The 15404-nt window shown below is 38.5% G+C and overlaps 1 protein-coding gene across 2 annotated transcripts in view; it reads right to left on the bottom strand.

Annotated features, from left to right (window-relative positions):
• Positions 1-5390, bottom strand: part of FANCD2 (FA complementation group D2) — a 35449-nt gene extending 30059 nt beyond the window's left edge. The window contains exons 1-3 of one of the 2 annotated variants that reach the window (XM_053470168.1): positions 5321-5390; positions 3296-3371; positions 2274-2414 (exon numbers count right to left, since the gene is read on the bottom strand). In XM_053470168.1, the coding sequence (XP_053326143.1) occupies positions 2274-2414; positions 3296-3362 (208 nt within the window). In that variant the 5' untranslated portion in view covers positions 3363-3371; positions 5321-5390. Of the gene's footprint in view, positions 1-2273; positions 2415-3295; positions 3372-5306 lie in introns of both variants that reach the window. The other variant, XM_053470167.1, reaches the window with a different exon arrangement.
• Between the last annotated feature and the right edge of the window lie 10014 nt (positions 5391-15404).

Here is a 15404-nt window from a genome sequence, read left to right as displayed (position 1 = left end):
ATAATAAACAAACAAAATCTAAAAACAGACATGCATTTCACTAACTCAGCCTTTGTCAGGGGCGACTTAGTTTTATTAATACAACAATGGCCCTTTATAAACTTTTGACAAAAACACAACAGAGTTTATAATATAGCATTTCTTACGGGACATTTGTGCTGCTTTTGACATTGTGGGCCACCATCTTCTTCTCAAACCCTTCAACAACAGCGGCCTCCGCAGCACTGCTTCACATCCTACCTTCTGATCACATTTCAGAGTCTTGCTTTCCAGTAACTTACTCTCCCCTTCCCCTCTCAGTGGGCGTTCCACAAGGCACAGTCCCAGGACCCTTCTCACTTTACACCTTCTCCCTTGGCAAACTAATTTCATCCTTTGGCTTTCATTACTACCTAACATTTGCCCAAAGGCCAGCCCAGGCACTCAGATTGCACACATATGGCCTGCCCTGGAATCCAGATTGAATCTACAGGACCTGCACAGCACCAATATTGGACACATAGGACTTGCCATCTTTGCCCCACCTCACATATCCAGATTCACACACTCATTGGTTCACATACTCATTCATTCAAGGGGGTAAAATTGGTATAATTTTGCCTTTTGCCCAAAACTGATGCATTCTCATAAGTGTTCATACTGGTATGAAGTCGATTTAATGTGTTAAAAATGGAGATCTTGACAAATTCAAGGAAATTACCTAAGGAAGAAAAACAACACTACACAAAAGATAGAACATCCTCCTCTACTTAATATACACTGCTTGTTGGGTGAGGGATAACGGCCAGGAGCTGTTTTTCAGTGTTGGGCTAGGCTCTTTAGTTCCAGTAAAGGGTCATGTGTTTGCTACAGCATGCACTGTTGTATGCTTCAAACCTTGTAGAACTTTTGAGCAGGGTCCATTAAGACATGGTTTGACGAGTTTGGGGCCAGCCCAGAGAAAAATGCTCTTCCGGCAGAATGGGGACAAACACCCACAGACTCCAAAATCTTACGGGGGGGGGGACAATTCTATATTAATGCCCATGGTTTTGCAACCAAATGTCCAACAAGTTCATATAGGTGTGTTGGCCAGGTGTCCAGATACTTATGGTCATATCATATATATGTGTTGTATACATGTAATCCTAAGAAAGCACAGAGAACGAACTAGCTGACTAAAACTGCATACTTTATTAAAAGCACCAAACTGCAAACATTGAAAAGAAAAAAAAAAGTGATATGAAATTGGCTGAGATGTTCCTTGTATTTAGGAGCCATACATCTACATGCAAGAGGAAAGTCTTTTGTCTCTTTTCCCAGCCAGGGGGTGGATTCATCCCTGAAGTTCAATAAACTGGCATCAGACTTTTAAAACATAGGTCCTATACAATGTATACTATCTAGATACAACTATTTGTTGTAATTTACCACATCTAAATTCATAAAAACTTCGGTTTTGGACACAAAAAATTAAAAAATTTTGGCCTCCTTTGAAGGCACCTTTTAAACCCACAATCGCCATGTTGTAATTTCTACGGTCATCTTACCTACATCCTTTCTATCAATAGAGAGACACTAATCATAAAAGCCGGCTAGTGGGAGCGCACATGGATCATCAATGCACGGATGACACAAAAAGCACAGTGTATCTCAGAAAATACAACTGGTTTTCTTAATGTTCACACAAAATAATAAAAGACTTACATCATCGATAGCAATCTAAGTATTTTTAAAACTTAAGTTAGTCTTTAAAAGGTATAAAAACTAGCATAGCTGATAATTTTCCTATGCTAAATTTATTTACATTGCCTCACTGCAGGCCTATACGACAAATCAGTTCCAACATAGACCAGTAACTTAATGGGGACAAATATCTGGATGGGAAATCACGGCAGGCAACTACAACGTACTGAAAGTTTCTCGCCATCGAAGAGCTAACATAAATTAGTCTACTTCAGAACAGTTACATTTCATCAAGAAGTAACTAGAAGCCAGAATCAAGCACTAGTTGCTCCTCTGCAATTTAAATCACTATTACCCCATCAACAAGTATGGATAGATAGTATCAACTACCATGCATAAATGTGTAATAGTGAGAATTTGGGGCATCTGAGAAAAAGCTATTATAGCAAAAAAAAATAATTATGAACTACGTCTGTGGTACATACGTTTTAATGTGCTTAAGAGGTCCATGGATACTATGCCTTTGTACAGTTTTCACTGCCTTGTGCATGCAACATAATATAAAAATTTATAATTAACTGCTTATAAATCCTGTGTAATCACTGTACCTATTTCATTCTGACGGTCTCCAGACCGAAGTGTCATTCCAGATGATTTGAGTAATTGTACAAATAGACTGTCATTTTCCACCAATCCATCTTGAGGAATGGCTTTTGGCTTCTTTGTGCTTATGCGACTCTTCTTTGCCTCTTAAAAATAAAAAATAAACATTTTTGCTATAAACAATAAAGCACACTAACATCTAATTCATTAAACACAGGAGTTAAAAAAGTGCAACATAATTTGTTGGTTCTATATAAAAGATATTAAGAGTAAGCAGAATATTACCGTAATATTAACATTAAGTCCTTAATACAACAGTATTAAAAAAAAAAAAAGTAGCTAAAGAGATTGAATACGATTAATCAATAAAACAAAGCAAGAATTCAGCATATACCCAGTGAATGACATTCAATAAACACCTAAGATATAAATATTAGGGAATTTGATCGCACTTTATGTACATTATTTAATAAAGTACAAAATCTCAACATACAAAATACATCTCATCTTAAACATTACATAAAAATATAGCATTGACTGGAACATTTATAATACGGTAGCAGTTTTCATTATAAATTTGATATTTCTGCGCCTTACTAGATTCTGGGGTTATTTGTCAAATTTCATAACCCCCCATATTTCCTGTGCAAAACCTAGACAATTTTCAAAACACTGAAAGAAAGCAAGTCTGAGGTTTGTGTGTCCAGCAAGTACAGGATCTATTTTGGAGGGTATTCTGTATCAACGAGAACAAACCGAATCTTCCACATTGAAAAACCTTTGTAAAGGACAGAGGACATCTATATTGTGTTTGCTTCAGTAAACAAGAACTGTGTTTATTTATTTGTTCTCTGAAAAAGTAGCGCAATTGGCATTCGGCTTGGTTTTGTGCTGGATCACCAGAAGTATGGTGGATGGCTGAAATTATCAAACAACCCCAGAATCCAGTAAGATGCACGGATATCACATTACACTGAAAACTGCTATGCCATGTTACTTATATATCAAAGCATGTACTCTTCCTTACTTGTGGTATCAGGAGCTAGATTCTCATCTCTGTCATCTGATTTAGAAAGCCTTCGTTTGGCAACCATCACAGCGGTCTTAAAAAGAATGAATTTAAATGTAATGACAGGTAAAAGCTCGGCACACGCTTTCATTTTATGTAGGCCCTAGCTGATTAACTATGTAATATACCATATTTGCTGGATCGTAAGACTGCCCTCCAAAATTTGAATATTTATTTCGAAAGAAAAAAAAAAAAAGCCTGAACATAAGACGACCCTATAGGAAAAGAGTTTAACTAGTAAATATTAATTCATGTAAACAATTTTTTCATATTTACTAAAAACTATGATTGAGAAAAAATATTTTTTTTCTTGTTTCCTTTTATTTGCCTACCCCCAGAAATGCCTTTTACCCCCTATATGCCACTCTGCCTCAGATATGCATTTTAACCCATTTTCCACTCCCTCCCCCCCAGGTATGCCTTTTAATCTGCTAATATGCCTTTTAACCCACTATATGCCACTCTGCCCCAGAAAACCATTGAGCCACCCCAAGCCACTCCCCCCCCCCGACTTATCAGTGCATCCCTTTACTTGCGACCCGTGCTTCAGACTCCCTGGTGTCTGAAGGTCTGTGCGATGCAGAGGTGCTCCGCTGCTGGCCAGTACTTCCGCCGGAGCTTCTATGACTGAGTGCCGGCATCACATAACCTTCCGGTGGTCCACCATAGAAGCCTCAACGGAAGTGCCGACAGCAGCGGAGGTTGTCTGTGCGCATTCCACAAACGTTCACCGGCTGTCAGAGAAGATGATCCAGGTCCCCTGCAGCGCTGCGAGGGATCGGGATCTTAGTCTTGTAGTCAGACCTCTATTTGAGGTCTGATTATAAGACGACCCCGAATAGAATTTTTCAGTGCATTTGTCCTGAAAAAAACCTTGTCTTATAATCGATTTTCTTTTCGAAATTGCAAAACAGTTCTAAGCTAGGAACCATTTGGTTTTTCAGATGTTTATATTCTTGTATTGTAGTACTGTTTTGTGATCTTTGGACTACATAGCTTCATATTCTCACATTGTCGTGTGTGTGTAATATATATATATATCTATATATATCTATATATATATCTATATATATATATATATATAAGATATTCACAGCCAAGGGACTTAAGTCCTCAGATTGATTTAACTCTGATGGGCTGGTCTGTGCTGCCAAGCCTTTAGTTCACGGTGCAAGACTTTACAAACAATGGTTATTGAGCAATATACCGTATGGTCAATGTAAGCGGTTCGAAGCTGAAAATAGTAAGACGTATCTGGGAGGTATTGTGTGTTTGGTGAACTCTTGTGCATTCTATCTGAAATGCATTCTGTGCGAGGATTCAATGCTGTATAATAAACTGCTTCTACATTGCATTTGTTAGAAAATTTGCTTCTGTTCCTGGATGCTTGGTTTTGAGAAACTATAATTCTTAGCAAACGATACAGGACACAAAAATTCCAGTTTAATGTCAAGAAGAGAATCCACAAAGCTTCAACTGATAAAGAATTACTCTAACAAACCTCTAATTAGAAGAATTACTCTAAGGCAGGAATGTTACAGAATGTCCTCCTCGCATTAATATGAAAGAATCTCCTCAGTACACCCACCATCATTTAAGGGGATCTAGATGATAACATGGGGGAAATGTCAAAAACTAGATCTCGAGCTGCTTATTTCATTACTACAGCCAGAAGCCTTTGCTACCCAACAGGCTGGCTGAGATTCACGAGGGTTGTAGCTGAACACCTTTTGAATACTGTTAGGTTCGGGCTTCTGGGGGTTTGCGCTGCGCCCAAAGCGCTAACATTTTGACGTGACGCATGCCATTCACCCCTAATGCACTAGGCCCCGGTGGTTACAATAATTATCAAAACACAGGTAATGACCCCTTAAACAACTCGGACACGACGGCTAAGCATGCTTACTGTAAAGAGGTGCGTCATTTACTAGCGGTCACCGGTTCCTATAAAGACAGACACATAACGTACTCTCATTAACTTACATCCCCCAAGTCTGTACCGTCTGCTAAAAGCAACGAATACAAAACAAACCTTCACAAGAACGCGGGAAACCTGACAGCTCCCACCCACTTGCTGTTACTGACAGGCATTATAGCGAGGATTGGCCGGTTCCAAGACTGAAAGTAAAAAAAACTACCAACAGCAATGGGAGAATTCCCAAAGCCCGCCCATACCCTCACCAATGGAAATATCAGATTGTGGACGTCACTAGTCTCTGGGCTAGAATCTCTAATCCTCACTATGCGGCGTGATTCAGGATTAACCCTTTAAGGACCGGGCAATTTTCGTCACCGGGGTTGCGTTAGCATTTCTGCCGTGCTTTTTAGCTGTAATTTTCAAGTTATATTGTTTGTTTTTTTTCAGGACAAGATGGACTTTCTTTAGATACCATTACTTTGATCATATCAACTAGTTTACTATAAAAATAATAAATATGGTGAATAATTAAAAATATTTTTTTACTATTATTTGAAGAAAAAAAAATTTAAATCAAGTGCTTTGGCTATAGAGTGTTCTGGGACAGTTTCATCTTCCAAACCGTAATTTGTTAGTTAACCTCCCTGGTTGGGCCACAGCCCAGCTCACTCCCTAGCCAAACCCTCAAGTGGGAAGATGGAGATTGAAAAAGAATAAGATTAAAGGTCAGAAATTGGCAAAGCAGAGGGATAAAAGGAGAGAGGGGGGTAGGAGAGAGAAAAAAGTGGGGATGAGGGGACCCACATATCACATGGCGCGATCAGTCAAAGTCGCCCTCTGTCCAAACTGGACAGTTTGGTCCAGTGAGGAAGGGGACCGGGATACCGAGAATGTTCTGTTCTGGGTAACCTTGTGCTAGTGAAATCTATATAACCCAAATCACTGTGTAGTTTTGCATCCAGTCTGATTTAGTTCCCCTATCACCCTGACCTTCTTTTGATCCAAGGATTGTATGACGGCACAGATGTTTTGCACCAGTATCAAGGGATCAGGCATTTGGCTGTGTTGGTGGAGCATTTGGCAGTAAGTGTCAGGTTGGTGGAGCGTCTCTATTGCTCCTCAGACATGTAGGTGTTGCAGAGTGTTGCAGAGGTGTCTCCAGAACCCTCTCCGGCCCGTTCTCCAGAAGATAAGTGGGGAATCCCACCATATGTGGATGAAGGAGCCAATAACCCCTCCATATCTCCAGCAACTTGTGTCTATGTCTGGGAAAGTTCTACCTGGTCTGCTCGGGGTTCGATACCGCATTGTTAATACTTTATGTGACTTCTCCTGAGTTTTTTTGCTTCGAGGGAGCATTTATGAGTCAGTCTGAAGATCTATGACCAACAGGCCTCTGATAATGGGCATTCCAATATGTCTTCCCATTTTCTCTCATGAATCTTTGGGGCTGGGGCGAGCCTTCAACTATGAGTAGATTATAGGCAAGGATTTCTGGGTGTACTCTCAGAAGAGATGATGTCTGCCAGGGAGAAATGCTACATAGTGTGGGATCTGAGAGTAAGTCATAAGGTTGCCAGTCCCATGGAGGTAACTTAGGCTGGAGGACCTGCGATTGCTTCACCACCTCTCCCACTAGCAGCTAGGAGACCCTAACAGGAGCTGGGATCCCGAGAAACTCTAGGTCCCAAGCACTTAGACCCCAGGCAAACTGAATCTGTTGGGGGGCTGTGGACCCATTCCATAATTCTTGTAAGGTGGGCTGCCTGGTAATACTTACAGAAATCAGGAAGATTCATTCTCCCCCTCTCCTTGGAGCTAGTCAGAAGAGCATAAAGTCAAGGATTCTCCTACCTCCACACATATCTCATGACCACGGACCTGAGTGTTCTAAAAAAGAAGTTTGGTGGCGTAATTGAGATTGTCTGAAAGAGATATAGCAGTCTCGGGAGGATCTTGATGACATTGATCCTGCCGTGCCACATGATGTGTGGCAACACACAGGATCGAATGTCCTAACACAACGTGGTGATCATGGATATCAGTGTGTGTTGGTGTCCTTCAGTAGTTAATTAGGTGTTTGCTTAACAGATTGTAATAGCTGAAGGGGAGGCCATCTGGACCATACATTTAATGGTGTAAAGGACATCCTCCTTTGTGATCAGTCTATCTAGATATGCCGCCTGGTCTCAGTCCACCTTGTGCGACAGGGTTTTCTCTGAATATTCTCAGAGACGTTGAGATATCTCCCACCCTGGTGTCACACCCCCCCTTTCCTCACCGGTGAATTGTATAGGGACTGGTAATATTGCCGGAAGGTCTCATCAATGTTCGTCAGTGTGGATGGTCACTCCGGTAGGATATCTGTGCCAGAGCCACACTTGTCCTCATGTTCATAGAACATGGACTGTAGAAATAATTTGTGAGTGTTTCTTTTGTAAGTATCTGACAAACGGCCTCCAGACTCCATTAATTGTGTGAATATCTGGTCCTCATTGGAGGACTTATGCGTTCTCTCTCCAGTTCGGCTATTTTTATGGACAGTGCTGCAACTTTCTCTGTCCTCTGTCTCCTAAGGGTGGAGGCCCGCTGGATCAAAAAAACATGCACTGCACATTTATGTGCCTCCAATACTGAAGAATGGGAGGCACATTTGAAGAGTAATGGCTCAGATGGGTTCCTAAATCTGAGAGTATAACGGTGTTCAGTAATAAAAACTCATTAAGTCTAAAGTCAGTAAATATCAGGTGGGATAGTGGGGCATTCATTTGCAGGATCAGGGGGCATGGTCCAACCACCTCATGGACCCTTTGTTCTACCTTGTCACATTCCCTAGGTGATAGTACTCCACGAAAAAGGCATCAATCCTGGAGTAGGTCCTAATAGTAGGTGTAGTCCTTCTTCCCAGGATGCAATGCCCTCCAGCAGTCCACCAACCTGTATTGTCGAAGTAGGAAACTGACATTGTGTGTGAGTGACATAGGGACAGCCCAGACCCCTAATGACATATCAATCCTAGGATCTAATGGTAAGTTAATGTCTACTCTCACTATGAGGAACCCCAGTTTGAAAGCTGAAATATTGATGTATTTTGGGACCTGACATGTCCTCGTAGAAAGGTAAATTTTGTGACATTCCTCCACCACAAAGAGGGTATCTCTAGAGAAAAGTATGGCTTAGTCTGGGCAAAGTCCTTATTATATGATAGAGTTAAAATGGAACATATCTGTGACACAGAATCAATGTAATCAATCGCTCAGCAGTGAGACAGAGGCCTTCTGCGAGAGCTGCGAGACAGAGGCCTTCTGCTCCCACCGCAGGACTTCTACAAGGTAAGTGAACCACAAAAGGGGGAGAGGGTTGTATGCTACTGTGTGTGTGTAACTATAAATGTGTTACTGTGGGTACATGTAAATGTATGGTACTGTGGGTGTATGTTAGTTAATATGTGTGTGTTTGTGTTAATGTGTGTAACTGTGTAAATGTGTTTGTAACTATGTTACTATGCGTGTAAATATGTAAGTGTGTGTTAGTATGTTTGTGTGTCCCACGCAGGGGGGATTTGCAAGGCATTTTTTGTAAATATGAAGTTTGAAAAAATTATTTTCTTAAGACATAACTTCTTTGAAGCACTCTAACAAGCTGGGTTACCATGAGATACATAGCTTGTCAGAACTTACATATACCAGTAACGAAGTTTGCAGTTCTGTTGAATAGTTTCTAGTGTGTCCTGCAAATATATAGAAAAGCCTGGTTTTGAAATCTTGTGATCAAGCATTGTTAACCACTGCTTTCTTAAGTATTGCTTACAGTTGATTAAATAGCCTTTGAAATTGGAATTTTAGCCATGGTTTTAGTTAGGCACCTTCTGTCACTTAAAGTCTCCTAACACACATGTAATTCTGTGTAATGCACACGCTGGCCAGTATCACAGTTACTAGCACCTGAGTCTTCTCATTTACCGCAGCTTCCCACAGGCTGGACTCAGAGAAGCCCCTAGGACTTTTTGCTGGCTGTAAATCCAGTCACTGGTCAGTGTGGGATTGCTTGTGATTAGGTGGAGGTGATGGTGCATGTGCTGTGTAATAACAAGCAGCTGTGAGCCTTGGCACATAGATATGTACAAGGAGAGTGGGCCTAGGTACACTAAGCAGTGCTCTTACTGCACCACGACCTGCTAAAAAAATATAATCATTTGATTTTTTGCAACACCAGAAGCATGATAATTCAGGAAACAATGCATTATTTGTATCTTTATTTTTACCGTAGTAAACGTTGAATTTTTATTGCAGTGTATGTATTATATGAGAATAGATAGTCACAGTATTAATTGTATTTGCTAATTTCACACGTGATGCATTTGAAATAAACAATGTGTATGCGTTAGAAGTCCTCGTGCTGTTTATGTCATGGCCATACCAAGAATGGATCCAGAGTCTGACCTCAAGAGGGCCACTCACACTAACAGACGCTAGACACTCAGCACTAACACTCAAACAAACAAACCCAGATACTCAAACTAACACAACCAGTCACATACATACTAACATACCCAAAGACACATGTTCACACAATAACATACACACACTCACAAACATACCCAGATAAAGACACACGTTCACACTAAAACATTCATATGCACTTACACTAACATACCCAGAGACTTTCCGCACATTAACATACCCAACACGCACACCCTAACATACACAAAGAAACATGTTCGCACAATAAAAAAACCCAGACACACACTAACATACCCATTCTAATATACTCATGCACACACACACTAGCATTCCCAGGCAGACACACAAGCATACACGAACATACAAGGCTAACAATAACTCTATTTTATGTTATACAAAAAGCATATGATGTTTTTATTTTCATTTTTCACAGTTATGGTTGTCTTGTCCTGCTAAAGAAATTACATATTTTAAATAATGATTTCACAAAACAGTTTTATAGTATATTTTTGGTTTATTATTATTCTAAGTGGTGTTTCATAGAAGAGGAACTGGGGATGGAGATGATGTTTCAAGCCTCATTCATCAACTTCATAGGTTCTGGAAGTTATGATATCAGGTCTGTCTCTTCTCCGAGTAACTGTTATCTCTGTTGATGAGAGAACGATCCTCTCTCCCCCGCGAATTTGGAGGATTTGATGGCGGCACAGGGGGCAGCTGGGGTTTTCCTGCAGCCAGCGCTGTACGCAGTGCCCATGAAACTCATCGTTCCGTGGTAGACTAATTATGGGCTGTCCACGCTCGTAGTCACTATAGCAATTTTAAAATTGAATGCATCTTAAGTAAAATTAAGTTGCCGCAACCGTATATTAAAATGTACAAAACACTTTGAGTAGGAATGGCCTTTAAAATATAGTTTTGGACTATTTAATAGCTCTAATGACATTCAAGACCCTCAAATATCATGGCTTGTTTTCAAGGACTTTCAGATATTATATATTTCAATACTAGTCAGGTTGATGGAGGGTTGTGTTTTATCTATCCTTCTTGGTATGCTTCACTATAGCAAGTAAATACATTAAACAGACAGACTTCAGATTTGCTACTTGAGAAAAATAATACTAAGACTGCAAGACTTAAAAGAGAGTTTTGATTTCTCCAAAGAGCTGCGAAAACCTCTTTTGTAGAACTGTTTCAGAATTTCAAAGTCTTTACGCTGGTACTTTGTTGACCTTGAAATGTGCTATGTGATTTTTAGAGAGAGAGATCTAGAGAGATTATTTCACAGTATCTTGTTTACAAGAGATTATTATATCATAATCAGTGGTGACTCTAGGAACAATATATAGGGGGGTATATAAGATACCACAGTCAAAACTGGCGGTCACCACTAAATCAGGCCACTGAAAAAAGTGGCTAGGGTCTATGTTTCATGGAACATGAAGCCAAGATAGTAGAGTATTGCTGTCTGCAAATATACCTTTTTTTATTGGATTAACATAATACTTAAAAGACAAGCTTTCAAAAGTGTTCCTCTCTTCCTTGGGTATTGCTTCAGACCTAAAAAAGAGAGGAAAACGATTGAAAGTTTTTCTTTAAAGTTTACAAATAAGTGCAGAGACAGAGCACTGTTTAGATGTTTTGGTCCTGCCTGGGGACAACGATGGCACTGTTTAGCTGTGTGGATGTAAATACGGCACTGATAAGCAGTTTACAGACAACAATGGTACTGGCAAGTGACAAGCTGTTTGGGGACCAATATGGCACTGGGAACCTATTTGGAGACAAAGATTCCCTGTCTTTGGGATCTACTTGTACTTTTAGTATATCTGGCAAATGACCTTTTTTGTGGGACAGTCCCCTTCTGTTTTATGTGGTCAACCAAAGTTCCTGCTCATTAAGAAAACAATTAAAAGAGGTGGTTAGCATGTGTTGAAGTATGACCTTTTCATGTAGCCAGTGATTGTGTGAACACTGAAAAATGCACTGGCAGTGCCAAGCTTAAGTTCCACTTAAAAGTGGTTGTGTAAAGTGACTGGTATACTGTACATTAAGATTATAATGCGGTAATGAAGCTTGTGGCAGGACAGTGTGTTTTCAGTTAAATTAAGGTTACAAATGCTAAATTTTCTTTGAGCAGGGATGGGTTTACATCCTAAACATAAATTGAAGAATTTAATTTAAGAAAGCAGAGCAAAGTGAAAAAAGTAAGCAATAATTTGATAGTCTATGGTTAAAGTTAAGCTACCTCTTTGGTATTTTCTATCCATTTCATGCAATTTACAGTGTTTGTGTCATGCAATACACAAGAATATCTTTTTCAACAGTTTTGAAACAATGTTTTGTAAAAAAAACATATAATTTTATTAATTTATCTGTCATCTTTGTAGATTTCACATAATAAACATGCAGTGCTCTTTCAGAAAATCTCTCTTGGTCATGATAGGAGGTCCTAATAAGTTCACTGTCACTTACCATAACTGATAACAAGAGTCAGTTTGTAATGTACCTGCTTTGAATGTTCTATTCCACCACTTGATTGAACAACACAAATGTATTTTACAGAAATAAAGTAAATAATAACGGTAAATCCAGACCACCAGATTCATGCTGTTTTGTGAAATTATTATATATATATATATATATATATTATTTTTTTATCGTTTCCACTTGTGCTCCTGCCAGGAATCATCCAAATAGACAATCACAGCAGCAAGAGTAAAACCCCAGAATTGCTGTTTTTTTTTTATTATAAAATAATGTACATCAGTTATTATCTTTTTTTTTTTTGCTCCTTTAACCCCTTCATGACAAAGCCCATACATGTACAGGCTTACAATGCATTTTCCTTCATGGGTTCAAGGAGAACCCGTTGTCCTTGAGGGGTTAAAACAACATTCCAGCATCACACTGTAGGAGTAGGAACAGCAATAGAGAGCGTTAGCTTTTGCATAGTAATACATGAACGAAGAGATAATTTTATGTATTTACAATTAGTATTAGCTATAATTAAAAAAGGATGTAAAAACGGGTGAACTGAAAGATTATCTCCCTCACCGCTAAAAAAAAAAAGCCTTAAACACCAAAGCAAACCTTGTAGCATAAACAAAGAAAACCATTTACAGAACGGACAGCCAAGTGTACCTTGTATATTGTTTACATCTATGTTATTTTTTCCATGTTGTGTATCTCCCATGCTGCTAAGTACAGAATGTAAATTGTATCGGTGTTTCATCATTAATTTTAAAAGTTGGGCCAAAAATATTTCTTGCCGTCGATAGACTTGTATATATGTATTACCTGCGGGCAAACAGTAGGTTGATTTCTATAGATTAAAGTTTGTTTTGAAGAGAGAGAATGAAAATATTTGTACAGTTTTCCTATATTCAGATGTATTTTGCTTTTAAAAGGGATACTAAAATTGACGCAACCATAATATTGCAAAAGCAAGAACGGACATATTTAACGGGCATTGTTTAAACGTGGATTATAATAAAATAGCGCCTGTGATATTGTAATGGCTGTCATGCATAAAAGCAACATGATCTGTTGTCAAACTGTTGTATTACACACCACCTATATATTAAGAAGTTTGTGATCTCCAAAATATTGGTGGAGGATAAACACAACAGCTTATAGGCTACCTATCTATAGAAGGCCTGAAAATGTCTAAAACAAAAAAATGAGTACTTATAAATACCTAGGAATCAATTAATAGGATGTTTTCAAATGCCTTTGTTAATTTGTTGAATCTGTGGCAGTATAAGTAGACTTAAAACGTTACCACAAAAAATGTCTCATTGAGATGTACCTTTAATAATCAAATCTCTAGTGCTTAGTAGTAAAAGTCTCAATAATTAAGTTCTTCCTTGATTTAAGTGGTCGCCCTTACGAAAAATTACTGCAGTTTTTTCTGAAGTAATACTGCAGTTTGTTTGTAGAAAACTGCAGTTTTTTGGACATGAAAAAACTACAATACTGCACTTTTACTGCAGTATTACTGCACGTTTACTGCACTTTTACGTCATTATATTGCAAACCTACAGTTGTACTTCAATGTACTGCAGCTTTATTGCATTTGTACTTCCTTACAAAAATAACTGCAGTAAAACTGCAGTACAGTGAAGTACAAATGCAGTAAAACTGCAGTAAATGTGCAGTAATACTGCAGTAAAAGTGCAGTATTACTTCAGAAAAAACTACAATAATTTTTCATAAGGGCGCAATTTCAAAGTAGTTTTGTTATTTTAGATGTAAAACCTGACTCTTTAGTGACGTTAGGACTATCCATTGTTCTTGTAAACATCTGTTTTGGTATATTTAGAAAATATGATATGCAGAGGGGGATTCTGCATTGCCAGTGCTACAGAGGCTTTCTTGTGTACATTAAGCTTTAAAATTAAACAGGAAGAAATCCTGTTTATCCATCATTTCACAGCACTACCCAAGTGGTAGAGCACCCAGATTACTGCAAAACGGGCAATTCAAGCCAGTAAAATGATTTCAAATGGTACAAGAAATGTAAACTTAAATTTAGACTTTATGTCACCAACTGACGGGTGAGTTTTAAAAGGTAATTATACATAATTAATATTACTAGACATAAATAAATATTTAATAGTTAATCTGTCCTGTAAACGTTCAACAACTTATCAGGTTTGTGTCTTTTATATCCTTGGTACTTTGCTTGCCATTCTACAATCGCTCTACTTGCTGACACTTTTATATCCTAACAGTTCAAGAGTTGTCATTTTGCTGTAAAACACAGTAAAGCAACCTTGCAAACAAATTATACACCTCCATGTTGCTCACAACATATGTTTGCTTTTGGTGGAGTTGTCAGTCAAGGTAAATAGCTGGCTTTAATGGAGTGTCTTCAACTTTGTAGATTCAGTCCATAACTCTTGTCAAACCTTGAAAGTGAAATAGAAAGCATAGCAACTGGGATGTTCATACACAGTCAGGTTGACTTGGGAGTCATGTTGGACAATTCAGTAAAAAAAACAAAAAATAGGTAAAACTTGACAAAATCAACTTGAGTCCTAAGGAGAAGTTGCTTTATCACAACATTAAATACATAACTGCCAAATCAGGGAATGCAAACATTTAGTTTAAGAAAAAGACACCAATGTATTTTTATTAAAAGAAGAATTTTTCATTTAAACTGTTAGATTTATTGGGATTAACCAATTATGGTTTGCCTCCGGAGGGATTGAGTGGATGTGACAGGTCACTATTTAAACTCAAGAGCTGTCGAGCTATGTAAACATACTTAATTGTCGGAAGTTTTGGAAACAGGATAGTTTGTTTAAAATCTGTTCTAATTCGTTGGCTAAAATGTGCATTTCTTAACGGACAAATATGCTTGAGATAAATTATGAATTACCAGCCAATAACCGATGAATTAATATTATGCCTGACAAAAGCTGGAAGTGTTACTACTGCAAGTATTAAAGTTATGCTTAGCTTAGGCCTCCGAATAGTACTGCTTGACTGATCCAAGGTCTAACAAAAGATGCTTATTCAAATAAATATATCCTTATTCAAAGTCTCTGTATGGCATGCGGTACATGGGGCACCAAACTGTAAATGTACAAGATAGTTGACAAGATAACTGGGATCACATATGTTCAGCAACTGGGGAAAAGTGAAACAAAGTAAATTTGCTGTGGTGTATTTGCATAGA

This window comes from Spea bombifrons, chromosome 6, assembly GCF_027358695.1.
Source record: "Spea bombifrons isolate aSpeBom1 chromosome 6, aSpeBom1.2.pri, whole genome shotgun sequence".
Classification (NCBI taxonomy): domain Eukaryota; kingdom Metazoa; phylum Chordata; class Amphibia; order Anura; family Pelobatidae; genus Spea; species Spea bombifrons.
This window is presented reverse-complemented; position numbering and strand designations above follow the sequence as displayed.